The sequence below is a fragment of the Dermacentor andersoni genome, chromosome 10 (genome assembly GCF_023375885.2).
Source record: "Dermacentor andersoni chromosome 10, qqDerAnde1_hic_scaffold, whole genome shotgun sequence".
In the NCBI taxonomy this organism is placed as follows: Eukaryota; Metazoa; Arthropoda; class Arachnida; order Ixodida; family Ixodidae; genus Dermacentor; species Dermacentor andersoni.
In genome coordinates this window covers 54,759,806-54,787,800 of record NC_092823.1, presented here as the reverse complement: position 1 = coordinate 54,787,800, position 27,995 = coordinate 54,759,806, and the positions used below count along the sequence as shown (strand labels likewise).

Here is a 27,995-nt window from a genome sequence, read left to right as displayed (position 1 = left end):
GATTCAGGACAGGTGTCCCTGTATTCGCAAAACAATGACCAACAGCCACTAAACCCACGTCGAGATGGAGGCGTCAGTTCTGTGTCGTGCAGGGTAAGTCACGCTCTGCCACCTTCGCTCGACGTGCCGTCGCGGCCATCGGTCACCCCGACAGCTGCGCCGCCTGTCGGCACCGCCGCGTGATCGGCAACAAAGGACGGCAGGACGGCGCAGCTCTTCTTCCGGTAGTCCCTCACTTCCTGGAAGGCCACAACGAACGGTTCCACTTACAGGCAGATTCAGGCTGCCAGCTGGCGATGCCTACAACTTGTAGAATGCTTTGCACGCTTTTCGAAGATTTGCAATGCGTTAGCGCTGTTAAGTTTAGACAGGCCACACATTCAAGTCGTTGACGCCGTAGAGTTTCTTGCAAAAATTTGTAAAGGAAATCCTGGCGTTGTGATCGTTCAACTATCACGGCAATGCTGGGTGGTTTGTCTAAACTCCCTGCTCGTGGTTTCAGAGATTCTTGCGGCTTTATTTGCGACGCTTCACCGTTCCAACATAAGCACCCATAAGCTAAGCACACACGCACGAATATGGCAAATTCTTGCATTTTAAGCGCAATCTTTCGTTGAAAATGATCAATTTGCAGTGTCTCAGGGTCGTTTGAAGCGACATGAAAAAAGTTTAGGCAAATCCATCATTCCCATGTTGGCTAAACCACGACTATTAAAGGTACCGTACGATGATGATGTTTATTGGCATCCCCTTTGAATAGTCCAGGGACAAATAGTCTCCTAGCCTGCTTGACTTAATCGGGTTTTACTGCATTTATCGCTTTCTATTCTTTTGCCTATCTGATCTTGCTCTTATCTTTGGCATTTGATACTATTTAACACCTCTATCACTATAGTGTACCACAGCCTGCACTTGCAATGGCTCCTGTTCTGTCAATCTCTTCCCTGCTTTTATTCCACCCATACTCCAATCGCATCTTACTTATCTCGACTGGTGGCCAATTAAACCACATCATTTCGACCCCAGAGCTTTTGGGAAGCTGACACTCTCTACAGGTCTCGCAGTGTGAATATCTTGGCATTCCGTTACGATGTGCAAAGTCGTTTCCTGGGGTGCTATGCAGGATGCGCCGAGTTTCTCGTTCACCCGAGTTTTACCCGAGTTTGCCCGACGGCAGTCAGTGAACGGAGATAGCGCAGAACGCGCAAAAGCTACAGGCAAAAAAATATGTAGACAAAAAGCCGCGTATGACAACGTGAGCGCACCCTGCGCGGCACGCTGCTTCCACGTTTCAAGCGCAGAAGGCTACACAACGAAACGCGCCAGCGCCGCGTATTGTTATCAGCGGATTATCGCAACTTAGAAATACCGTGACTGTCCCGCTGTCTGTCTGCACACTTGCCGTGAACCGCTTGCCACGCCTTTCCCGGGCGCGTCTAGGGCGTGCCTCCTCTTTCGTGCTCTATCATTCTTTCCTCCTTCGAATGCGAACAGGGTACAGGTGGCGCATTCTTGCACCTACACTTTCACTCAAACGAATACGTTAAAGTACAACAAATAAAATAACGAACATTTTTATTGCTCTAAGTATCTGTTTTTTTGTTTTCAGTGCTAGAAATTTGTGATGACAAGCGGAGATTGAGCAAATTATTAAATTTTGCACTTCTTGCCGCGAGTGGCGACAGTGAGGCGAAAGCTTAGAAGCAGATACATTGAAGAGGGTCAAACACACGAGGGCGTTCATACAGTGATAAGTTGCCTAGGGGCGCTGCAGTACCATTCTCAATAAAGTCAGTCATGATCCATGGAGGGTCATGGCCAATCTTTCTCTATTAGGGGAATAGAAACGCAGCGCCGCGGTACGGCTGTTCATCGCAGGCGCTTCACTAGGCTATTAAGGGCCCCGCTTTAGCAACTAAAAACGACACAACGGCTGTCGTTGCAAAATGGCGGTATGTTATTTTAGAGTCCGTAGTGACGCAGTTCAGTGAAAATGTATCAGTTTATCTTTGTGCGCGAAGCCTCTTCGATACATTGCGAAAAGTGCGTGCTTCCCAGCGACACAATTCATCGCTTGTCATCGCTTGCCCAGTGAAGGTGCCTCTGAGCGCATGTACGCAGTATATGAGTGTGTTGTGCAGTCGAAGGTGCTTGCGGATTACCTCTGCTGGAGCCAGCAGCGATCGCAGATGGATATCGTAACGACACCGCAGCAATCGCATTTGGCAGGTGAGGGCTCTTGTGTGCAGTTATGAAAATAGACTTCGAACGGAGACAGCTGTTGGAACTGTTGAGTGCGCAGTGCTTGTGATGAAGAAATGCCATTGCACTGGGTCTAGAAGACGAGCGATTCTCGGACGCTGATCGTGTTTACGACGCTGTGGCTCCGTTTCATCACCGATGACAGAGCAGCCATCTCATACGACTGCTGCGATACGCACTCCTCAGCATCGTCGTCCCCCTCGGCGGCGCATCGACGCCTTGCAAGCAGCTACAGTGACGTGCCGACAATTTACTATGCGCTACGCGCCACAATGCAGGCAATGAAACCGTGTTCTGGGGCCATCTGAGCCCGAGAAGATGTATGCATAAGCCAGCGACAGTCAACGCTTTGTTTTTGATAGTGGTGCTCAGTACATCACCGATGACAGTGCGTTGTGCGTGCTTTATGTCGGCGGTCAAGATTCAGCTCGACACCGCGTCGCTGTTGCCGACACCGGCTCGACACCGCGTCGCTGTTGCCGGAAGATAACTTGGGCGTGGCCCAACTGTAGTGGGTGCGCGCACAAGAGTTACATGCCTCGCGTGGGGCGTGACCTCTGGTTTTGATTGACAGGCGAACTCGTGCTAAACTCGTACATCGCGAAACCCCCTCCGAGTTCAACTCGGGAACATGGCGGCGGCAGCAGCAGCCTGTGTCAATGCATCCAGCGGCAGCGAGCGTCAGTATGACCGTCCGGACCCGTTCACCTACATGACCGACGGAAAGTTTCAGCGTCATTTTCGCCTGTCGAAGACATCAGTGCGCTTGCTGTGTGACGTGCTAGGCGAAGGCTCTCGTCTGCGGAGACAGCGTGGCGGGCTTCATTCGCTCACCGTCGTAGAGCAAGTCCTCTGTGGCCTCTGTTTCTACGGGACTGGGACTTTTCAGGGAAGCGTCGGCGCCGAGCGTTACATTGGACGCCATCAAACTACTGTTAGCCACTGTATCAGAGATGTGTCTGACGCGCTTATCGATGCGGCAGTGCGTAAGCGGTGGCTAGCTTGCCCGAATACTGCGGCTGAGCGGGCATATATAAAAGAATGCTTCCTACTTCGTGGGAACATTACGAACGTAGTCGGGTGTGTCGACGGAACGTACGTAGGAATGAATTCGCCTTCAATGTCAGCGTTACTGTGATTAACATTGAAGCAATATTTAGACGCGCCATACTGCCAAATTTGTCACTTCTGTGTAGCCGATTGAAATTTTGTGTTAGCGACATCTCACATGCGGCTGCTTATGATACTGACTTTTTCGCTGGTTGATGACTTTTGTCCGGTTGTTCTACTTGTCTGTCAGGGTGCCTTCCAAATGGCTCACTTTCTTAAGAGGTTAATTAAGTATAAATAGATAAATGGATATCACAAATTCTGTGAAGTAACCTATGAATGCTAATTTCATAAAGAACTTGGGGTTCTTCATTGGTGAAGTAACTTAGTATGCACAATGCTGAACTTTGGTCATGCGTAATCTATCGGCCGCACTATGAAACAGTGAGGCATTGCACCATTTGTTGCAGCGCGAGATGTGGATGTTGCGCCAAGCCGGTTGTGCCTATGCATTTGTGGCGAAATGAAAATGCATTAAGAATCTTGGTGTGTTGGCTTGCATGAAGAAAATACTTCAGAGTGTTTGCCCTGTTCACTGTCGATGCATGTGCCAGAGGGTCAATGCACCTTCTTTTTTTTGGAGGGGGGGGGGGCGGCGTTATTCTGGATTGATAAATCATATATTTTCATCTCATAATGGGGCTCTAATTCTTAAGCAGTAGAACAATGCACTTCCAATGCTCTGCAGAACTCTCTGTACGTGAAGATGTCATGAAGCACCAAGGCAAAATTACATATCGGGAGAAATGTGGTGCAGATGCCAATGAAAAGTGGGTCTTTAACCCACCATGATAAAAATAAATATTGCAGAGCATATAGACCGTTTGTACAGCTTTAGAGCAATGATTACACAAAATGTGATATGCTGAAATGAGTAAACACTTGCCACAATGCCAAAGTAGGATGGGCGACATGCAGCATATATTGGCATTGAACATGTCTCGTAACCGTTATTTTTATTGTAAGCCCTCTCTGTGACACCTTTGCCTCCGGCACTCCCTTTACTGAAACGTGGCAATGTCTTTCCGTTGGTGTCATGATGGTAACGGTAACGGCAGCAGCAAGGCTGGTTAATGCTTGCCCCTTTGATTCGTGCGAGTTTAGTGGTAAAAAATATGGCACGTGCATACATACACCTGTGCTGCAAAATTTAACACTTGTGATTTTTTGGAGAGCTAATTTGTGTTGGGGTATTTCAAAGATGTGCGCCATTGTGGCCTAATAACTAGAGCATTGGTGAGGTTGAAGACTGGGTGTATTGGTATACAAGCTTGAAATTGAATTGCACAACAATTCGACGGGACACAAAGAGAAATACAGACAGCAGAATGCTCTGCTGTATATGTTACTCTTCTTCGTGTGCCGTTGAATTGTTGTGCAATCCAAGTTCAAATAGAGCATTGGGCTTCTTTGGTGCAGGACCGAGGAAGTGTGAGCTATTCGACAATATGCCAGTGCCTTGCCACACAATTATGGAAGTCTAAAGGTTTGCAAACAAAGCTTTGCTTTCACATCCACCTGCTCATGTAATACAAGCACTGATTGAAAGAACTATCATACAAAAATAATGGTAAAATCAATGGCCTGTGAAAAGTGTAATTTGTATATTTACACTGTTGACACAATAGGTGCCATACCGGCCTCAAAATTGTACTGGACAGAGCAGTTTGTTTCCTATGTGAAGCACAACCTTCCATTACATGCTGTGCAGATAACCAAGTTCAGTTTGTTTTGACGTGCTACAGAACATTCACTGTAATCTGTTTTTGATTCTAAAGAAGTGCCAAGCACCACCTCTTTTTCAAGGATGTCATGGGAATATTTGGCGAGACCTTTTTACAGCCCCTCATAAAGGAAGTGTGGCCAGCCAGCTTTGCTTGGATGCCTTTATAGATTTCTGCTCCTGATCATTGTGTGCTATCAAGTTGCAGAAGTCTATGCAACTGGTGCAAGGCATTACATGTTTCTCTAGTCAGATACAACTTTAGGAGGCTGCGGAATCTGCACTTTAAGGCAGGTGAACACAAGCCTGCACCAATGGGCACGCACTCTAGACTGACATCGTGCCGCCAGACAAATACCTGCTCGTTGGAAAGGGACTATTTCTTTAGAGATGGAGGCAATCGACTGCTGCGCTTTGGTCATCTGGGCGGGGCCTCTCCTGTCTTCTGAAGTTTTATCCGACTCTAAAGGATGCTGCTTTTCATACTACACGAGAGGACAAAGTGTACAATTATTTGGCCTATGAAATAGATACACGAGAAGTGTGCTATGCAAGGGCTTAAGATGTGTGGAAATTAGTACATGCAATTATAAGACAATGTTAAAGAATATGTGGTATCGAACATGTATGTAACGGCACATTTGAATCGGGGAGTGTTGCAGTCATATGCACAGTATGTAGGTGATAGCATGATTAAACTCCTGCTGTTTCCTGTCTTCATTGTGAATTATGCACACCGTTCATCTTGTGGCTAATCAACACGCACTGTATTCTTGCACATAGAAAGAACAAACAGCACAATGACGTGTATGCTGCATTAGTGTATTTTTAATTTACATGGTCAAAGAGTGGCACAGGTTGTCTTACGTTTTTGCCTATTTTGAAGGGACACCAAGTGCATGTTACAAGTCTCCTAATATGCACAGCACAATGTTTACAGCAATAATTTTATTCATCTTGAATAATAAACAAAATATTAAACTGAAAGCTCCTTTATAAGGTGCCTTCTGCGGGCTCGACAGGAGAGCAGTGAGGGCACCGATACTACTGTTGCAGAGCAGCCCTCTGGACCTCTGCCACACATTCAAGAGCACGTGCCTGGCACTCGCCTACTGCCACCAGGCGGTTGAGTGCCTCCAGCAGCAGAATGTTTTGCTGCAAAAAAAGTGTGTTGGAATGAATCAGCCGCATACAAACCATTATTTACAAAGAAAAATGCTCGTTGCACTATTAGTACCAAGTGCCATTAACTGTGGAAGCCTTTAGTGTAGTATGCATAATAAAATAATGTGTCGGGACAACGTTGCTTTATTTTTCATAACTGGGGTTTTCTTTTTCAGAGCCAATTGTCATGTTGATTAGTGTGCCAGCAGCTGAGGTGCCCCCCACCTTCATGAGTCTCTACTGTCAGCACCACAAACCTATTTTTGTTCGCTGCAAAGCAAATGCTTCACCCTACAATCCCGTCTTATACGAGCTGATTGCATCCTATGCCTACAAACATATTTTTATCCCATTACGCAATGTTCTACCATACTCGGCTGTAGTTCTCTCTCCTTGACGTCTATTCTGTCACGCTTATGTAATCACCTGTTATGAATTGGCAACATGTGATCGAATACGTGCATGGCCTGCCTGCCGATTCCATTTTATTTCTTAATATCAACTAGCATATCTGTTGCCACGGTTTACTAGGCCACTGTCTTCCTGCCTTAATGCTATCTCCAACAATTTTTGTTACATCGCTTTCTGCACAGTCCTTGACATCTCAAGTTTCTTTGTTAACCTCCAGGTTTATGTCCCATATTGCATAACCGGTAGAATGCAATGATTCTAAACTTTTTTCAAGGATATCGGTAACGTGGCGATCACGATTCGGTAATGCCTTCCATATGCTGTTCAACCCGTGAAATTTTTGTATAAGTTTCCTGCTTTATATCAGTACCTGCTATTGATATTTCACCTGGATAAAGATACTCTTCCATAAATTTTGCGGGCTTGATGTCACTCATGAATTTCTGTTATCTCGCGAAGTTAGTGAAGGTTACCTTCATCTTTTCCATATTTTCGCTGGCCCGCTTGCATGTAAAAGCACGAACACTCATTGGTTCTCACTGCCTTCTTTAAGCTGCTGGACATTCAGTTCGTTACTACAAAAGTGACTTAATCCGTGCACTCTTATTATGCTATATATGAAACAGTAGAAATATACTTATCTGCAGATTGTCGATGTCTCCTTCACTGTGTTGGTAGCGAGATCCATCGTCGGTACCACCTCCTTGTCGCATCGCAGCTATATAGGCTGTCTTCCTTTTTTACACACTATGTAATGTTCGTGACGCTCGCAGTCACGCAGAGTGGATGAACTCGCAGAAGCAGCACCGGACAAGTTGTTTCTTGAGCACGGCGCCGTGAACAGTAGGTGCGCGTTGCGATATGTAAAATCGCCGAAGCTATTGGCAGTCTTACGGTGTGCCCGGAAAGATTGCTGACGGAGGAACAGAACTATCCAAGAAATAGTGGTCATTGTCGAGCCTGATCACTACGTCGCGCACTGGAAGCTCGTTGTACGAGTTTGTTTACACTGGGCCTCTTCGATGTTTAGCCGCCATGCTCGCCCAGTGAATGGATGTGATGACGCCACCACAGCGTTCCCTCGTGGTATAATGCGAAGCGTACTAAATTACAAATTAGTCGAATGCATATTCAGTGTACATGTTGTAAGCTTTAAAATGCTTCTATACCACGTTAAAGTAACTAATAATATTGTACTAAATGCATTTGTTTTATAACTTGCTTGTGCATTTAATGCACTCGGTGGAACGACAAACAAGTGAAAGAAGGCACGACCATGCACCGACGATATGATCACGTGAGCCCCAGTTTGTCGACCGCCCAGAAGGCAACGCCCAAGGAATGATAGCCAGCCAGAGTGAATCTAGATAAACCAATGAAACTGGAGGCTTGTCGAAAGATAAACTGTCTCGGTACCATTCGTGCTTTCATCTTGGGGTGTCGCCAGAGCTCGTGAAGATCCCGAGTTTCGCCAAACTCGGCGCATCCTGCTTAGCACCCCTGGCCTAATCTTTCTGCTTTTTAGCACGCACGTCTGATCCTGTGACGCATTTTGGGGGCCGGTTAGCCTGCATCTGCTTTTCTACTCCAGCTGCGGCGGCTGACCACGGCGGCACGCATCCTATCATAAAGGAAATCTGTGCTGGGTACGTCGTATTCTTGTAGTCTGAGGCTCCCCCCTGCCAGCCGTCCTGAAAAGTCCTTTAAGTTAGCTAGCCAACACAACGCGTGATGGTCGCTGACCACTTTGAATGGCCTCCCATATAGGTATGGGCGGAATTTTGCTGTAGCCTAAATGATGGCGAGGCATTCCTTATCGGTCGTAAAGTAGTTGCCTTCCGCTTTTGACAGCGACCGGTTAGCATAAGATATCATCCGTTCAAGTTCGTCCTTCCTCTGGACTAGGACGGCACCGAGGCCTAGGCTACTGGCGTCAGTGTGGATTTCGGTATCGGCGTTCTCGTCGAAGTGTGCAAGTACCGCCGGCGACTGCATGCGTCGTTTGAGTTCTTGAAATACATCGGCCTGCGGCGTTTCCCACTTGAACTCGACATGACATTTGGTTAGATGTGTTAGCGGCTCCGCGATGCGTGAAAAGTCCTTGACAATGCGCCTGTAGTAGGCACACATGCCAAGGAATCTACGCATTGCCTTCTTGTCGATGGGATGCGGGAACTTTGCGATGGCAGCTGTCTTCTGCAAGTCAGGGCGGACTCCAGATTTGCTGATGACGTAGCCTAGAAACAGAAGCTCTCCGTAAGCGAAGCGGCACTTTTCCTGCTTCAGAGTAAGCCCTGATGACCTGATGGCCTCTAATACTGTTGCAAGACGCCTAAGGTGATCGTCGAAATTTCCGGCGAAGACAACGACGTCATAGAAGTAAACGAGACAGGTCTGCCACTTCAATCCTGCTAAAACCTTGTCCATCACGCGCTAAAACGTTGCAGGCGCCGAGCACAGCCCAAATGGCATAACCTTGAACTCGTAGAGGCCGTCTGGGGTGATGAAGGCAGTCTTTTCACGATCTCTTTCGTCGACTTCTATTTGCCAATAGCCAGACTTGAGGTCCATCGACGAGAAGTATTTAGCGTTGCAGAGCCGATCCAATGCGTCGTCTATCCGTGGGAGGGGGTACACGTCCTTCTTCGTGATCTTGTTCAGTCGACGATAATCGACGCAGAAGCGTAGGGTTCCGTCCTTTTTCTTCATCAGAACGACAGGAGAGGCCCACGGGCTTTTCGACGGTTGGATAATGTCATCGCGCAGCATTTCGCCGACTTGTTTCCTAATAGCTTCACGTTCTCGCGTCGAAACTCGGTAAGGGCTCTGGCGGAGTAGTCGAGCGCACTCTTCGGTTATTATGCGATGCTTTGCAACTGGTGTTTCTCGAATCCTCGATGACGTCGAAAAGCAGTCTTTCTATCGTCGGAGAAGACTTCTGATCTGTTGCTGCTTACTCATAGGAAGACTTGGATTCACGTCGAAGTCTGGTTTGGGGATTATGCTCATCGGGGTAGATGCGGCAGAATCCGAGAGGACAAAGGCATTGCTGGTTTCCACAATTTCCTCGATGTACGCGATTGTCGTGCCCTTGTTGATGTGCTTGAACTCTTGGCTGAAGTTGGTTAGCATAACTTCCGTTTTCCCTCCGTGGAGTCGAGCGATCCCTCTTGCGACGCAAATTTCACAGTCGAGCAGTAGATGTTGGTCGCACTCGATGACGCCTTCTACGTCAGCGGGTGTTTCGGTGCCGACGGAAATAATAATGCTGGAGCGCGGCGGGATGCTCACCTGATCTTCCAGCACACTCAAGGCGTGGTGACTACGAGAGCTCTCCGACGGTATCGCTTGATCTTCCGACAGCATTATCGATTTTGACTTCAGGTCTATGATTGCGCCGTGTTGGTTCAGGAAGTCCATGCCGAGAATGACGTCTCGTGAACACTGTTGGAAGATAACGAAGGTGGCAGGGTAAGTCCGGTATTGAACGGTAATTCTTGCCGTGCAGATACCAGTCGGCGTAATAAGGTGTGCCCCAGCGGTTCGAATTTGAGGGCCTTCCCATGCAGTTTTAACTTTCTTCAACTTGGCGGCGACGTGTCCACTCATTCAGGAGTAATCGGCCCCTGTGTTCACTAAGGCGGTAACTGCGTGGCCGTCGAGAAGCACGTCGAGATCGGTGGTTCCTTGTCTGGCGTTGCATTTAGGTCTTGGCATCGGATCACGGCTGCGTCGTGTTGAACTGAAGCTGGAACGTCGCATCGTCAAGTCGTCTTTCGTCGGTGTAGTCTTGGCTTCCTTACTTCGTCGGGACGGCGGCGTGTCGTTATTATGTTGTCGAGATGGTCTCTTCGTCGTCTTCGTCGGCGGCGGAGGATCTTCGTAAGTTAGACGAACAGCAACCGCACCTCCATACGTTGCTGCTTTTAGTTTTCCGGATATGGGCTCGCTGACCGGCCCCGGGCTGGGCCAGTGTATCGTTGGCGCTGCGGCAACAGGTAACGGCCTGGTGATGGCGAACGAGACGGTCGTCGAGGGCTCCACTGAGTGGCGGCGGGGTAGTCGGCGATATCGCGAGGTCGTTCACCAATCTGCGGTCGCGGAGCGTTAACGGCGAACCCTCGCTGTCCCATCTCCCGGTATGGGCATCGGCGGCTCATTTCTTCCCTGAAGATGGCAACGTTCTCGTTAGGTAGCTGCACTCGGGCGTCCAGCATGGCGTCGGCCCTTTCCTTGCGCACGACGCTCGTAAAGGTGCGCTGGAAGCCGCTACGCAAGAGGTCCCATGTTGTCAAGGTCGACTCCCGGTTCTCATACCACGTTCTGGCGGCGTCTTCTAAGGCAAAGTATACATGCCGCAGCCTGTCGTCGGAGTCCCAGTTGTTAAATGTCGCGACTCGTTCGTAGGTCTCCAGGCATAATTCCGGGTCTTCAGTCGCTGCTCCATGGAAGGTCGGTGGGTCCCGAGGTTGTTGTGGGTCAACCACGTGGGCGTTTATACAGCAGTCGTCGATTGTTCCAAACTAATTGTTGGGACCCGCATGCCTTCCACAAAGTTCTACACATTCGCGTCGGGCGATGAAATCATATAACACAAGGTTCGGCGACAACAGACACCGTATAAAAGCATCGATAACTTTCCAGAAACTTCGGATACATGCAGGCGCGTCCCGCGCTGTGCGATAACATTTGTTAGGCAGCGAAACGTAGTCGCCCGATAAAGATAAGTACACGTGTAAATATGAACGATTTGAGTACACCATGCTTTTGTTACCATGCAATTTTAGCCAGCGACCCCTCTCTGACCAGTTTTAAACACGCCTCACGTCAAAAACAATTAGCATCATTGAAAACTTGAGGCAAAAAAAAGAAAAGTGGGACTCCTAATCCTCCTCCTCCGCTCCATACTCTCCATTAACCCGAATTGCCGACCGGACCACAATCCGGGCCTCAGCCATACTGGGACGCGTCGCCTATGCCTGACCAACTGGGGCCAAACTGATGATCCCGTACACAACTGAATACAATGATATCCCACCGGTGCGCATGGTCCAAGTCGTTGGCAACAACCGGGAAGTCTGCCCTTCGACACCTTCGCAACCGCGAAGGTGTCAATGAGACCTGAAACCCACTGCTCACCTACCCAGTGGTACCCGATGCCTCGAGTCAAAGGGACACCACTGCGGTGATATTACAAAAGTTTAAAGCTCTATACATATGTACTGGTACAAATTCATATGTATTCCCATTTTTCTTTGCAAAACATACATATAAACGAATCATTAAGTACACGCGGACCCGCATGGACACGGAAACCGAAGCAAGCAAATACGACCGTACGGAACAAGCATGTCTGGTTTTCTGACTCAAGGCATGGTATGGTCTGCTTGGGGGAGGCTTCGGAGACCTAAAATACATACAGATTTGTTAGGCGGCAAAACGTGGTCGCCCGATAAAGATAAGTACACGTGTCAATATTACCCTCCGCCGTATAGAAACACCTTCGCGCGGTTTATTGAAGCTAGCATTTATTTTATTTTTTTCACGTCGCGTATTACCGACCCCACGTTGCAGGTCAGCTAGGAGGGCACGAACAAACAAACATTTTGTGAGTATGGCCACTGGGAATTTCGGCTAAGACTATATTAGCACGTACGTTCATGGCCATTCAATTTCTTTTGTTTACGTAAGTTTATATGATTAAACTAGGTTACTGCATAACGCTCGTATATAAGGTTCGGGTACAGCGAAGGCATTACATTGTTTCTAGTGAAGCGTTTTATGAATTTCGCGTAAATTCGAACAATGCAAAACAGCCCTTCACTCCCTCCCCCCCTCCCCTATGTCTTCCGAACGGTGCTAGAGCTCCCTCGTACGACTTCACTGTCTTTCTGTGAGTTGCTGTGATTGCAATACATCTGCGAACGTGTTTTTCTTTTTCTTTTCCATTATTTCTGTACCGTACAGACCACTGCGCACGTTCTTGCGGTTAAATACACGCAACACCAACCTTGTTTTCGGATCGTCACGAACTCGAGTTGAGCGCATCGACAGCCTCATACGGGTATGCCCCTCGTGCTTCTGCGGTGATAGATCTACATGCTCCGCTTCATTCGGCCTGGCAGGCGCTGCTGCTTCGACATGCACCGCCTCCTTAAAAAGAAAAGGTGTATGCGAGAATTATTAAAGTCTAAGGTTAACAGCGACATCTGTTGTAAAACTGAAATAAACTATCCAGTTAAATAGTTACAGAGTGGTTGCCGGAAGAAGGCAAGTGCCGTCGAGAACTTCAGAGAGACGGTCTGATGAAATCAAATATAGAAATTGCAGGCCACAAGACTAGGTGAGCTGATTCAAGGCTGGGGTAATTGCAAATGACTGGCAGAGGGCTTTGTTCTGCACTGAACACAAATAAGCTCACGATGATGATGGTGATGGCGATGGTTACCAGCCAGAAGCTTTTCTCTTTTCCTGTCTACATTCTTGTATATTAAAAACATTTCGCCGCTAAGCATGAGGAAGTACACACATTTGAAGCAACTTTTCAGCACATTCCACTTAACAATCTCGGTGCTCTCACTTTTGTTTCGGGTTATTAGCAGAGTAGTGTCGTTGTTCCGGTAAGTCAGTCAAGTCAGGCTCTGCTGATTGTTTGCGACACACTGTACGAATTATAACCTAATTTACGACACGCTTCGCATGTAATCATTTGCGTAATTTTGACGCGTCAAACATTACGAATTTAAAACGCCCTTGCGCGGTGGTCTCAATTGCATCTCGAAAGCTTTGAACGCTAACCGAAGAAACCGTTTAGTGATCGATTTCTGAGGGACATGCTGCCAATCAATCGTCGTTTTAGGCAACCTAGCTGGCCTGGTATCGCCGTAGGAACACTTGACGACGGGCGTAAATTTTTAATTCTGGTGTTTTACGGGCTTGAGACGCGATATGTTTGTGAGTCGCGCCGTAGTGAAGGGCTCCGGAGCGAATGTGACTGCCAGTGGGTCCTTAACGTGCACCGAAATCAACGTACACGACCGTTTTATTGCGATAGCATATATACAAACACTCCAGGCGCATTTCTACCGTCGTCGTCGCCGTGTTGTTCCATATAAAGTCCAAAAACGATAACATCTTCGCCGCACGCCAAATGCTGTATGTGCGAGCGAAACTTGCGAGGGTCACCCGAAGATCGCGGCTCGATATTGCGCGCGAAAGCGAGGAAAGCGGGGAGCAAGCGCCGTCTTCCGTCGCGTGCGAAGCACGGGGGGCGGGGGGGCAGGGAGAGACAAGGGGGGAGGGGGGTTGTTCTACTCCGGCGGCAGGTGCGTACGGCAATGCCGCGCGTGTGTGCTTTCCACGCGTAGTTCGTGTTGAAGCGAGAGGCAGCACAAAGGTCAATTCGCTCACTGCTGCTGCCGCATTTCCTCAATCCAGCGTTCTGACAGCGATATTACGCAGGCATCGAGAGAGGTGACCATGTTTGCGTTTGTGCGCGTGACACCGTGATTGTTATTTTAGTATGCGAAAGTTCACAAGTTTACACGGCCTATAAAAATACTATCGTTACTTCGTATAGCTGTCTACTAATTTGTTATCGCAATAGATGCTTCGCCTTTGGGGCGAAACTGCGACTTATTTTCATCCCCCCTCCCCCCTTGGGAATTTGGCCGCTATCACCACCTAGGATTCACCCTGCAACCTCGTGCTGAGCAGCGCAACCCCATAGCTACAAGTCACCGCTGCGAGTCGAACGCAAGCTACGTGTCTATAAAACGAAACAAGTGAACAGACAAAACAAACCACGAGCTGTTCCACCAAGTATGCGCGACAAAGCAGCCCAAGTGTCACTGTATACTCTTCGATGAAGGGCAGAATCTGCGTCAACCTTGAAAAAGAGTAAGCTGGGTCTTAAAGGATGCACTGATAATTTTTTTTTCTTTTTAATGATGGCACGCTGCAGGAGTATCACCTGTGTCTGCAGATAAATTTCGACACGAAGGACGATCCTGCTATCGTACAGAACTTAACAGGAGTGCAAACGTAGCAAACGAGTAACTTCTTCGAGTACCTGCATCTACACATATATAACTACATTATTTTAAGTAGTACCGATACATCATGAACAGCCTGTGTGCGGCTTGACCATGAGAACACTTTGGATCGCTTGTTTGGTTGATTGTAGGAATCTTTTAATCGATGAACAATGCGTCAGTTAACACGCAAGAAATCGTAGCATTGGGCTGCACTGCCGTTTATTATTGAATAATTAGTAGATAATAATCTCTCACTTCTTTAGGCACTTGTAACTTCGGAGTTGACATATATTCGTTAGCTTTACAAGCCTTTATATATACCAGTTCTCCTCAGGAGACGTAAAGGAAATAGCCTTCTTTTTGTCAGGGAAGCCACATGTCAACCGCGCATTTGTCTGACCGAGATTTCTCCTTCACTCACATTGTATAGAAGTATGAAATCAAGAACTCGACGGGAACCCATCTGATCGGGAGGAGATATTACAAGTAGTTGAAAGTTGGGCGCCGAAAATTAAACAATTCAGAAATAATACCACGTCTTTTGATTTCTAATTTTTATGTTCGGCGTCCAACTTTCAACTGCCTGCTATGCAGAGGTATTATCCCGACGAAATGAAACGCGAACAGCAGAGCGCGTGGTGTTCGTCGTGAACCCCTTAGCTACGGTCGCGATAAACTGCCGCATATGCGTAATGAAGTTACAGAATTCGCAAGCTGCGTGTCCTGCTCTCATCTTCTCTACAGTCGGTCTCCTTGCCTACATTTTGATATCACGCTGCCGGAGCGTGGCAAGCCTCTGTTTTCCTGCAAGAGTCTGTCTTGCGCGAGGTTCGAGTCGGTGCGTCTTGGTCCCAATTTGTCAGTGCGGGACTTCTGCCGCTTACATTTGAGTTCTGGTTCAAGTTGGCCCAGCCGTGGGACCGGTTCGGAGGTCACCGTGTTTTGTTCGCTCACCTGCGTCGTGCGCGAGCGGTAAGTACCGCCACCGTCAGACTTAACGCGGACAACGATTATACAGTTACGGCCTTTTTAACAAACATGCGCTGTGAGGCACAAACAGTGATCTGGAAGGAAGACGCATTAACCTAGCGCGATCAGCGTACACCAGTAAGAAACCTCAAGGAGGCCGCAGGAGAATAAGAAACGCGCCTAAACTCAAAGCCCAAACGCCATTCCACTTTAATTAAAATTAGATCATTGGCTTTACTTCTGGTCATACAGAATGCATTGCAAGCAAGAAAGAACGATTAAATATTGTTTTTCGCGAGAAACAATGGTATCTCTTGCGAGGGAGTTTTTAGCGTTTCTGTATACTCCTTACGGCTTACACTTTAAAAAAAATTGTGGCGGAACAGATCGCATGATGAATGTCGAGTGTGATGCGATTAGCACTAAAGCTGCGAATCACTGTCATGACACGCTTACGTGACGCTTCTCGGTAAACAGTCATGCATATTGAGTAACAAAAGTTCCTGCTGTAATATTCAATGTGCCAGCAGCAACAACCTGATTTCGACGAGTTGCTTAATCTTGAGTGAAACTTAAAGCAGCGCGAGAAATGCGACGGCAGGCATCGAAAATAAACAGGGCAGGACGTGCTGTCGAGAAATTGTAGAAGCTTAATGCATAACTGTTTTAGTGCAGTGACTCAGCCTAGAAAAACTTGAGATACATTATCTAAATAAGCACCTCTAGTTGTAGGCAGTAGGCATGCCTTTCAACCTTTTTAACTATTGTTGGAGTTTCTTTATACGTTTTAAAAGCTGGTTGTTCTTTGAATAAATTTTCCAGTTGGCAGTACAGCGCTCGTCCTGCTGCGTTTGTTTTCGATTCTTGTCGGCGTCTTTTTCGCGCTGCTTGAAGTTTTATTGAATACTCCTTCCTTAGCTGCCAGCGGTGGGTGGCATATTCAGTTAAAAAGGTAATGAATGAAAGACTAAATGAATGACTTAATTAAAGGCTAAACCCATCGCGCGATAAATGTCGATGTTATAGCGATTATCGCTATAACGCTGCAGATACAATACGCCTTCCTTGGACTACCACGTACTATTGAGTGGCAGATTCAGTGGAGGTAAAACGGAACTAATAATTACTTATACCGTAATTTTTGAAATAATTAATCAATTATTTATTCATTACAAGTTGACAGAGTACTTGACGTTACCTCGGCATTCGGCGTCTGGTTGCTGTTGTGTTTTCTGGAAGAGCGGCTCCGCTTAGAATGCTTGGAACGCTGCACTGAAGAGGCCGACGATTGGTCGGGCTCCTGGCGCTCCATTTTAGAAAGGGGACGGTAGGGTACGGGAACACGGGTGGACGCTCTTCGTGATCTCCGGTAAACTGAAAGAAACGACAGCGGATTAGTCTCGGTGCTGACCTTGAATTCATTGTCTAGTATGCCACCGTCGTCCCTAATCTGATGTCTCATTGCCGCGCAATGGCTAGCAGAGCACAGCGAAAAATATTCTGTGAAAGGGTACCTGCCCTGTCGTCAGTGAACCTCGCTCGGTTGCAAATCAAATAACGGCCTTGCACTTCACCACCGTTTGCCTTTTTCTTCTCCGTGCGATCTCATGGCTGATGATGATGATCATAAAGCCTCAATTAATGGCACAAACCCACTGTGGGGTATAGGCCACGAACCGGGTAGTATGATGATGATGATAATGACCTTGATGAGTTTGGCACATGATTACGAACTAGTTCCACGCAGAGCGGAACTCTTTCTCTTTTCCTATATCATAACAATGAGAAAAGGAAGAGGAGGAGGAGGAAGTAAGCTCTATTGCTCTAGAAAGAGTAATTCAGCGGTCAGGCCGGATGTCTTCAACTTCTATTGGTTGATGAAGATCTCCGGCCTGTATGGTTGGCGCCCTTATTCCAGGGCACCACTGAGCGTTGCTGCTCGTCGGGCATAATCCACCAGTCTCCGTTGGAGGCTAGGGTTGCCGCTGGAGAGCACGCTCTCCCACTGCTCCACACTCGGATTTTCTATTTAGTGGAATGCCTTATTCGTATTGCACTCCCATGTGGTGTGATAAAGTGTGGGTATTGCGCCACACCACGGGCATGTGTCCCTATATTGACTTGGGAACATTTTGCTTAGTATATGCAAATTTGGGAAAGTTCCTGTCTGCAGCTTTCGCCAGTAAACTGCCTGTTGTTGAGCGAGTGTATTGTGGGGTGGAGGATATCTGATCCTCGTCCCTCTATGGTAATTTAGTATGGCAGAGTACGTTGGGATCACTGTCATGCAATCCTCAGGATCTCTGTTTAGGTCCGCTCGGTTTGTATGCTCGCGAACCATGCTATCAGCCCTTTGGTTGCCCTCAATTTCAGTGTGCCCCGGTACCCGAAAGATGGTGTGTCTATGCGTTTATTCTGTCGGCCAGCACGGAGCAAGATTTGGAGCGCTTTTTGAAGAGCGCTTTTTCTATGAAAGTGTTCAAATACCACGGCGTTAGTGCTTGTGCTTTTTTCCCCTACGAATTACACGGCGTGAAACAGCGCAAGACTCTCTGCGCAATGTTGAGCTGTTATATCAACCATGTTATTTCTCTATTGTGTGCAGCGAAGTGAAACATTCTTTTTATTTTCTGTGACATTGTACCGATAGCATTTCAACAATAGTTTCAACGCAGCTGTTAAACAGGTAAATACACGAACAGCAACATTTATTGTTGGCACCCTCTAAACTACAAACAGGATGCACCTTACATCTGGTGCACAGCGTTAATAAAGGCTCCGAGCAAAGACGGACAGCTTTGTAAACTTTGTTCATGGAGACAGAAGTTCAAAAGCAATTTTACAGGCTTAATAAATTGGTGAAGAAAGCAAAACCTTATTTTAAGACTAAGTGAACGGAACTCGCACATGCATTGGTTTCGATTGTCGTCATACAGAATACAGACACAAGACTATGGTGGAGTAAGCCGTCAATGCGCCTTTACTGAGAGCTAGAAATGTCTAAAAGCAACACACAAGCAAAAGAAATCAGGACAAAACGCTTAAGAGGTATAAGAAAATAAGGGATGCATGTCCTTAGCGGTGTTTGGCCGGGAGCCGCTTCAAACAAGTACGCTTTGATGACTTCGGTTGTCACCATTGCGACAAACAACACACTGACAGCATTCGGAAGCAGAGATCGCGCTCACGAGTCGCATATCTGGGCATGCTGTACACACGGAAGACTTTCCCATGCTTAGGAAGTCGTCCAGCTTGCCGGCGTACTAATAACCTCATGGTTTCATGTATACGACCAACAGTAATTCTGTTAAATAAGAACTGTTACAAAGGGGTTGACATAGTTTTAAACAATACTATGTTCCCTGCACATCGCAAACAATGGGTGTCGCATTTTACACCCTACAGTTGGGTGTCCCACCACACCCACATAGAAAGGCAGGTTGCAAGGGTGTTTGGCCTAGCTCCCGCGCCAGGAATTTCATACATGCGTGTACATCGTACATACCTGATTACATCCAAACTCTGTGCATGGCTCCACAAAAGTATCTTCCCTAGCAAAAAAAAAAATAATGGTCCTGTAACGTAATTACTCTTTTGTATTCATGTATACATGAGGTTGCGAGTGGCAAGAAATCGCGATACATGAATGCACGCGTGATCACATGACAGTTTACTGCAGGTGTACTGTGTACATGAAGTCTGCACACTCTATGCTTTTTCTCGAGGAACTGGTGCTGGGTTGGGGAAGGCTGTGTTGCAGACGAAAAGAGTAATTAGGAGAATACGGACAATGCCCACTGGAAGCGTGGCAAGTAGCTGCAGTTCATGGAGATAATAGCAACGCATGTGGACATTGCCACTCGTTCAAAGGCAAAATGAAGTAGAATGATATCAAAAGATTGTGCATTATAAGCTACAGGTCTGCTATCGACAATGCTTGGCAATAATAAATACATTGATAACAGTTGCATACTTCTTACTTGGTATGGAATACACTGGCGCGTAAAACAACACTTTGGTGAAGGGGCTTCGAAGAAGTGGCATTGAGCGGCTTCGTTGACACACACCAACTAAACAAACGCGGTAAGCAGTCGCAATAAAGCGGTAAGTTGGGCGAGTTGGTAAATATTATTAATTGTAACGGGGCGAACAAAACGACGGAATGAAAGGATACAAGACGAGCGCCCGTCCTGTATCCTTTCACTCCGTCGTCGTTTTTTTCGCGGTGTTACCGTTACAGTTGTAATAATTATATACACTTGAGACGGGGGCAAAGGAATGATTGATATCAAGTACATAGGCACCACAGCAGCCTTCAAGATACAACCAAGGCAACAAAAAGTTATTTCATTTTGCCGCACCGACGCACGGATATAAAAAGAATTGAAACAGAAACAAATACAGTCAGTTTTGGGAACAGCTTTGAACACGAATTGTTTACTGGTCGAGAGGATTCAGATCTGCTTGCGCGGCCTCTCGATAAAACACCACGAGAAGGCGATAACATGTGCGCCGTTCTTTAACTACGGCCTACGTGCAAATCATTTTAAGTGAAACTGCCTTGCGGGATATTGCCAGCTGTACGATTGCTTAACGCGTTCACAAGATAGCTAATGCCAGACTCGCCAAGACTGCCATCAAAAAGCGCTGCGTGTGGCGGTGACATCGACGCAGTAACTCGTGTTCCGGTCTTTGCTCCTCGGCTGGCACCGGAACGCAGTAGCAAAGTCGGGGTCGTGGACGATGGGCCCCACCACCGAACCCCGGGGGTTGTCTGGGCTGCACCGAAAGAAGGCATAGCGGGCGTAGAAGAACTGCGCTTCAGACATGCGGGACAGGCTCCAGGCGCTCTTCATCCGGAACCACTGAGTCCTCGCGATGTCCCCGGCACGAGAACTTGCGGTCGCGGCCAGCGCGGCTATGCGCATGCCCATGGTCACCGCAAGAAGGTCGTGTTTGGCGTACTTGAGTAGGTCCTCTACCCTCACCGCACATTCCCTACGTCGGAAGTTGACGCCAGTGCTTACTTCAGAAAAAATATCCCTTGCAAATAGATGCCAACAATTAGTATAATACAAACACATACAAACTTCAACATTTTATGATTTAAAGGTGACCAGCGCTATATAACTTGGTAATTGAGCCATGCGAATGCTTTTGGTCATCTTATTGAGGAAGCAATCTGCAGGACGTCAGCGGCTTTAGTCATATGACTACGTAAACGATTTCAATTGCGAATACTGCGCCTAGAGGAGGGAGGAGTTGGCGCAATAGATGCAAGCGAGGAGCATAGTAGCTACGGGACTGGCTAGAGCGAGCGCAGGCGAGCGCTAACGTCACTCTCCGGTCGACTCTGGTTGAGTACCGAGGCGCGCCTGCGCAGAGGAAGTAGCGCACCTTTGTGCCATTGATATATGAGATGGCTTGGGCGATGACGTCACCGGTGATCCGGCGAGTGCTAGTGCGAGGGTACTGCCGTGGATGCGGTCAGCAAGCGCGTTCGATAACGACACCTGTGTCCTCGCGGAGAGAAGGGGCGCACGGTCGCACGTAACCGGGTGGTGCTGAATCCACATTTGGGACTAGTGTGGGATGGTAGTTACGCTCCTCGCATTTAAAAGAAGTAAACGAGTGAAACGTCGACACAATGACAACACTACAGATTATGAAGCTGCTTCTTGAAGATGAAGACCTGGCGAAATGCATTCATGCTACTTGACCTATCTCACTCACAATTAACGGGAACATGAACAGCCTTCCCACTCCCTTGCCAGCGATTATGTAGCATCGAAGATAGCAATTTATATAGAGGCACTATACATAGATACTTTACTGAGACAGTAGAGTATACCTACTTCATGGGAACCATATTCCACCAGTAGAAAACGCAGTGTCGAACGAAATGTTACACGTGCTGTGACCTGACACCGGCATGATACCGTCAGCCAGTGGTTCGAGTATTTGACGGTGCCACTGGTGAAGACTCACCGGGAGTTCAACACAGGCTAACTGGGGAATTTCAGCGGGATTTGCAGAATCACACAAGCTCAACTTGAAAAACAGGCAAAGGGTGCATGACATCTCCAATTCCCTACTGGCAACTTATATTGGACCATCGTGTAATTTAAAAATCGAAATGCGAATGGCCTTTAAGAAGGCGATTATGTTTATAAGGTGCTCGTTCATACCTTGATTTTTTTTAGATAAATACTTTGTTCTATTTTATACCCTGCAATCACATATCTGCATGATCATTCTAAGGGGGTTATAAGTGCCCACCAGTTGTTCTGAGGTGATCATGAAGTGAACGTCAGTTGCTCCAGAGGCTTTTGTTGCTCCTTGTTACCTTTGCCAGACTAGCTTCTTGAATATAATCTGCGCAGCGCTACAAGTCACTGAAGCCCGTTTGGCGCAAGCCACTGTTGTATGCTGAAGAAAGAATGGTTACACACGGCTTTCATGCAGGTACAAGAACAAGGAGGTCCCTGTAACCCCTCCTCCGCCGTCACCACATATGTAACGAAGTACCTTTCAGGCTCTGATGGTGACCCAGAGGATGGGAGATAATTTTGCGAATTTAATCAATTTTAGATTCTCTGGTGTTTTGAGCCCATCAGAGAAGCCATCGTAGCCGTGTGGGCCTGTCAGAGCTGATAAAATGGCGGAATGTGACAGTTTGTAGACTAACACCCCGATTACGCAATTGCACACGTGAGTACAATTTCAGCATTTCGCTGAGCGCCGCCATTTCCGACTTTTTGAGCCAGTCGGAGAAAGCATTGCTGCCATGTGAGCTAATCAGAGCAGGCAAGACGGCGAATTCCACCAACTGGTGGAATTAGCGTCTGCTATAGCTTCCCAGGCTTGACGCTAACTAACGAGGAGGATCTTACCGAAAAGAATGCAGCGCGTTCCGAGTACTTCCAGACCAGCCGTCCCATTTCTCAACCTTCCGCCACATCAAGGACGCCATGCGACTTGCGATCACCGGAGCATCAGCGAGCAGGGGATCAGTGGTGCCCTCGCTCAACCAAGCGTAAGCGGACGCAGTCACGTACAGCGTCCTCTGGTCCACAAACAGCATACGGTTTATCGTCAATTCCGGGGAGCTGTCGAAGTCGGGCAGCCCTCGTCGCAGCTTTTCAACTTGCGTGTCGTACTCGAAGCTCATAATGCGGAAGACGTTGCGCACGAAACCGCTCTTGTTCAACACGGGCATGCCCATCTGCGGCAGGACGAGGTCCCTCGGAAGCATGAGGGACATGTTGTGCACGAGGCTCTCAAAGTGCGCCGTGTCGTCGCCGGCCGCCACGAGCCGTCTGAGCGGCTCGTAGCCGGCGAAGCTCCGGCGCGTCGCCTCGAAGATGGCGCGCAGTTGGCGGTCCTTGTCGGCGCTCGTCAGGGCAGCAACGTACGTAACCTGCCACATCTGTAGGCAGCGGAGCAGGTGGTTTCCACAGACTTCCCTGATAGAAGCCGTCGGTGAGGTAATTGTCGCGTCACCCTCAACGAGTAGTTCGATGGTGTCCAGGGCGAGGTAGACCAGCACGTAGCAAAGCGACCAAGGCTGATTGGCGACCTTCCACAGGCGTTCAATGTCGGCGAACATTTGCGCCTTGGAGTCCACGAGTACGGATTCTGCGGCGTCCATGTCTACGCCGAACTCGAGAAATATGGCCTTGAACTCCTCGGCTTCGATGCCTCCAAAGGCGGCGAGGAGCTCGTCCCAAGTTGTGAGGCTTGGTTGAGTGAACCTGTTGCTAAACAGCCGCCCCCACGCGGCAATCTGCTCGACCGTGCAGTTTGCACCGATGTGCGCGTTTACTGCCGATAGGGCGGTGGCGTGGCAAGACTCATCGCAGAGCTTCTTGTAGGTGCCGATGCGAAACAAGTTTCTTTGGATGTAAACATCGGTTCCGTCCCGCGAAATAATGAAACAGAAATTGAGAGTGTACCGGGCGTGCACTTCCAGGCCGAAGCGAAGTAGTTGGGCTTTGCTCATTCGCTTGGTGGTGTTGGCGATTTCTAAAACGGCCGCCACGGCGTCTTTCAGTCGCATATCTGGCTGCCATACCTCTTTGATGCACGATTCGTAGAAGGCTTGAAGCGCCGCAGCGGATTTCGAGCTGTAGTTCGAGGTGCCCGTCATGATGTGCGCGTCGATGTCCCACTGCAAGTTGGAGGACGTGCTTATTTATTAGCATTTAGGGGTTACTTAGAATAGATTGTAACAGATTTAGGCAGCAATAAGGATTGGGATATGCAATATTATGTTCGAGTAAAGAAATAGGTGAGAAGTCAAGGAGTGTGGCATGTCATGTTATATGGCTTAACACAACATCGCAGATGCCGTGAGATAGCCTGTGATAACTACGAAAGGGGAGAAAGGAGTGGGGTACTGATGGTAGAAGCTCTGCATGTGTACGGTTCTTTAACTTCATGCAAAAGGGTAAATTGATATCTTTCAGGGAGCATTTTAATTTGCCAAACACTTATTTAAACTACTGTGAAAACTTCAGCGAGTCGCCAGTGGCTCATTCTGGTGTTCACAACACAGGAAATAAGGTACAGTCATAGATTTGAAGAGCGCTAGATTTACTCTAGTGACGATGAAGAAATAGGCATCATAAGCAAAGCGCTATTTCTCCTTTGACTTATTGAGAAATTCGAATGCTAGATAAATATGCATTCCCAATGGGCATTTCATCGAGGCCGTCTGTGTTTACCGAGGAATTTGAATACCTAATGCCGGCCACGGGACAACGTCGAAAGTGTATACCTAATAACGTCAATTCGATGATTCGTGTGATCTCACTTAAATAAGTTTCAATGGTTAATATAAATCGAACGAATATAGTTTCAAAATTGGCCGGCAAGGGCTTACTAATTTAGAAACCCTAAGCAATTATGCACAAAGCAGGCTTGCCACCGGCAAACTTGCCATAGTAGTTCCCTAACTGCGTAGTCTGCTGTTTCGACTCCCCCACGATCATGCCGATTACCTATTTCCTAATTCTCCCTAAATAAGCCCGTTCAGCGCATGCGCTCTATCGCACGGTTATATAACAGCTGAGTTGTCCCAAGCGGATTCATTTCTCCATGTTGAAAGTCGTCGAATTGTCGTGTTATGCGAAGTTGAGAGAAGTTATCTGAAGTTGGGTCAATTCTTTCACCTGTATTTTTCTTTATGACCTTTGTTTTTATGCGTCCATGCGGAACTGCTCCTTATGTCCGACACATCTTCTATGCGGCCACCCACCAATGGCGTTTCCTACGTAGAGTGGAAATACCAGTTTGGGCCACATGAAATTCGCGCTGATTGGCTATTTTCTTGCCCTCACGCAATAGCGAGAAACGGAAATGACGCTCAAGGGGCTTTTGGCTTGACCAACTGGTCTTTCTGAAACTGTTGTGCGCCAAATTGTATAATGCCTTATAACGAATTCCAATCTTGCAAAGTTTGTATTCAAGGTATTGACACAGTAATTTGTTTTAAAGTTATTTGCATTTCTGCAAGCAGTACTTCATCTTCCTCCTCGTCCCATTTACCTCCTCCACTGCCACCCTTACTCGCTGCTCTTCTTTGCCTCTCTCTCTCCAACACAAGATTTCGCTATATGTCGACAGAAAAATGACAAACCAGTAAAATGACAGTGTCCATAAAAAAGTGGCATGCGGTGAAGAAAAACTAAATACACTTGTGTTATGCGCATCAGAAACAGAAATATGCCCTAAGACGTATTCATATCAGAGAAGATAAGAGTCTCCAAACCAGGAGTAAAAGCACTGACGGAGGAAGATGTGATGACTGGATTGGGTAATTCATCTGGTCCTTTAATCACGCTTGTAAGAAAAGCTGTATTTGCATGTATCAGCGACTGTATGTATAAAATGTACCTGCGTATGAAGCGTCGATATGGTGAAACTACACCGAAATTAGGGAAAATAAATTTAGCCTAGGTAGGCGTAATTAGAAGAAAAACGTTTCAAGGGTCAATCCTAGTGCGTAGTTCTAAAGCGGAAAAGTTTGCGTGACTGCATAGTTCAGTAGAACAGCGCACGCGCTGACATTGGCGAGTTATCTCCAACAGAGTGGTGGCTAGCCTACAAAAATGAACGTCAAGTTGGGAGGTTATACGAAGTAATTTCTACTTGGGAGTATTTCGTCACTTTTCTGAAGATTTATACATAACAGTAAAGCATGACAATTATTTTATCCTGTGATTTCTCTCGCTTTGTTGCCGGTTGTCTACGTATGGCTGTAACTAACACAAGATCAAGATCCTCGACCTCCTTATTATCGGTTGAGTGCTGCCAGACACATAGGTGCCGTGGTTACGTCACCCCAGAGGAAGCGAGCAGGCATGTTAGATATCTTTCGTTACAGCATAATAAAACACGCCTGCGGATAGATAAAGCCTAAACCTCTCGTTATTGCGTGAAATACGCTCATTTCCTGTGCTATTATGTTTTAACACATTATAGCCTGACCACGTTGGCGCAAAGTAAGCTGCAATGCATAAATGTATAGCCTGATCACAGGTGTTCTGAACGGACGTATAGCACCAATAGCTGCTAAGACAATTTTTCAGAATTATTGTGTGAAACCTCAAACAAGCACCTCAAGAAACACGAACGAAAGTAATTATTTGCTGTTTTTATCACAACTGTACCAAGAATGACAAATCAGAAAAATACAAAAGGTGCACCTGGTTCTTAGTTCCCAGCTTTTGTAAATCAGATGATGCAAAAAAATTATGACAGTTCTTGGTGTCAATACCAGTACCTCGTTTGTTTATTGCGCTCTTTAGGCACACGAAGTAATGGCTGCAAAATCGGAGACCACGCAGAAGCCTCGGCATACTTGATTATTTCGTCCGAACAGCTTTACTGGGTAAGCAAGATGGACTATTGTGCGCCCAACTGACGCTGGTTCCACATGGTTTGTTTATTTCGTGCACAATGCTGTACAGTAATATGGGGTGTTGTGTACTGTGTTACAGCCCTGAGTAAAGGCACCTGCACATGCGGTGTTCAGAATGCGCGCTATTAGACTGCTATTCAACCTGCGATCGAATGTCGGCCTTAAGTCGACTGCCATCTCTTGTGCAAGTGAAAAACCCACGCGACGGGAAGGGCTGATCGTAATAATTTTCACATACGCTGCCGAAGGATTAGGGATAGAAACAACCCTCGGGGGGAATAATAACGCTGGACTTGATATTGGTCGAACACGATTATCCATGTAATTCGAACTCACAGGCGTCTAGCGTTGTGTGAGACATCGTTAAGGAAACCCTATATTTCAGATCGGGAAATTGAAAACTCGAGAAAAGCTTTTGTGTCCTCACTGCTGCTGTCAATTCAGAAATATTTTTTCGAGTAGACGAAAGCTGGAGTATTGATTCCTATTATTGGAGAAGTGCTAGGAGTACCGGAGGCTAGTTTCTACGATACCTGCAGTCGAAGGTTTATGTTTCCCGACTTCCCAATCTGCCAAAAATTGTGAAACCTGAGAGATAGGAAGAGTTTAGTGTTCACTTTAGACGGTGCATGATGGTGCTAGAACTATTCCAACCAAAATGTTTAACAATCCATAGAAAAATGTCGATCAAGTTCATCGATTTCTTTAGGTGCGGTAACAGATGATATATGGGTCTGATCACTAGCACTAGCCCGCACTCAATATTGTATGACATTTCGGTCAAGTCTGTCTGCGCAGTGTACCGCCCCGTTTTCTACCTTCTATCTGTTGGCTGAATAAAGCTCACTCGTTGCTTGGTCCCCGAACAGGGAAGTCGTTGTTCTTCTCTGAGGCCCTCCGCGCACCGGCTGTTAGGCCTCATTCTGTCGGCTACTCGTCCGACCGGCTCGTGGACGCTACTACACATTTTATGGATGGAAAACATACTGCTACGCGATGTGCGTTCCACCTGACGTCTGGATTTCCGGGCCCTCATTCAGACAACGCTGTGCCATTCGAAGGCCACTTACCAGTATGTCGTGGGCGGCGTGCTTCTGTGCGAAGCCTTGCTCGACGGCGTTCCTGCAGACGTACGCGTAGAAGTCCTCGCAGGGATCCGCCTGGTTGTCGATGACGGCGAACAGTGCGGCCGCCTGCTTGGGACAGCAGAACGGCGTCTCCCGGAGGACGGTGTCATTGCGCCGCATGGCGGCCAGCCGTACCGAGAGCAAGACCAGGGCACAGGCGGCCAGAAAAATCAGAAGGGAGCAGGAGAGGCCGACGACGGCGCCACTTGCTTTAATGCGGTTTCTTCGAGGTGGGGGCGTCGGAGGTACTGTACGAGGACCGGCCGGTG

General features: G+C 47.5%; 1 protein-coding gene across 2 annotated transcripts; it reads right to left on the bottom strand.

Annotated features, from left to right (window-relative positions):
- Window positions 1–27,995, bottom strand: LOC129388017 (uncharacterized). Of its 2 annotated transcripts, none has more exons than XR_011890519.1 (4): window positions 17,190–17,264; window positions 16,874–17,049; window positions 12,681–12,823; window positions 1–239 (listed from the first exon to the last, which is right to left on the bottom strand). XR_011890519.1 is itself a non-coding variant. In XM_055077976.2 (4 exons), exons 1-3 carry the CDS (start codon window positions 27,844–27,846, stop codon window positions 12,766–12,768), a joined length of 411 nt encoding a protein of 136 aa, XP_054933951.2. In that variant the 5' UTR covers window positions 27,847–27,995; the 3' UTR covers window positions 1–239; window positions 12,681–12,765. The 2 variants fall into 2 exon arrangements, 1 of the variants encoding a protein (XP_054933951.2); XM_055077976.2 differs by lacking the exon at window positions 17,190–17,264 and adding an exon at window positions 27,670–27,995.

Bases quoted from the DNA above. Each gene is read 5' to 3' on its own strand.
- LOC129388017 (XM_055077976.2), bottom strand. From the start codon at position 27,846: ATGCGGCGCAATGACACCGTCCTCCGGGAGACGCCGTTCTGCTGTCCC. The intron at 17,050-27,669 runs GTAAGTGGCCTT...CGTTTCTTTCAG, and splicing joins ACGCCGCCCACGACATACTG to TTTACCGGAGATCACGAAGA. The intron at 12,824-16,873 runs GTAACGTCAAGT...TTTCTTTTTAAG, and splicing joins ACCAGACGCCGAATGCCGAG to GAGGCGGTGCATGTCGAAGC.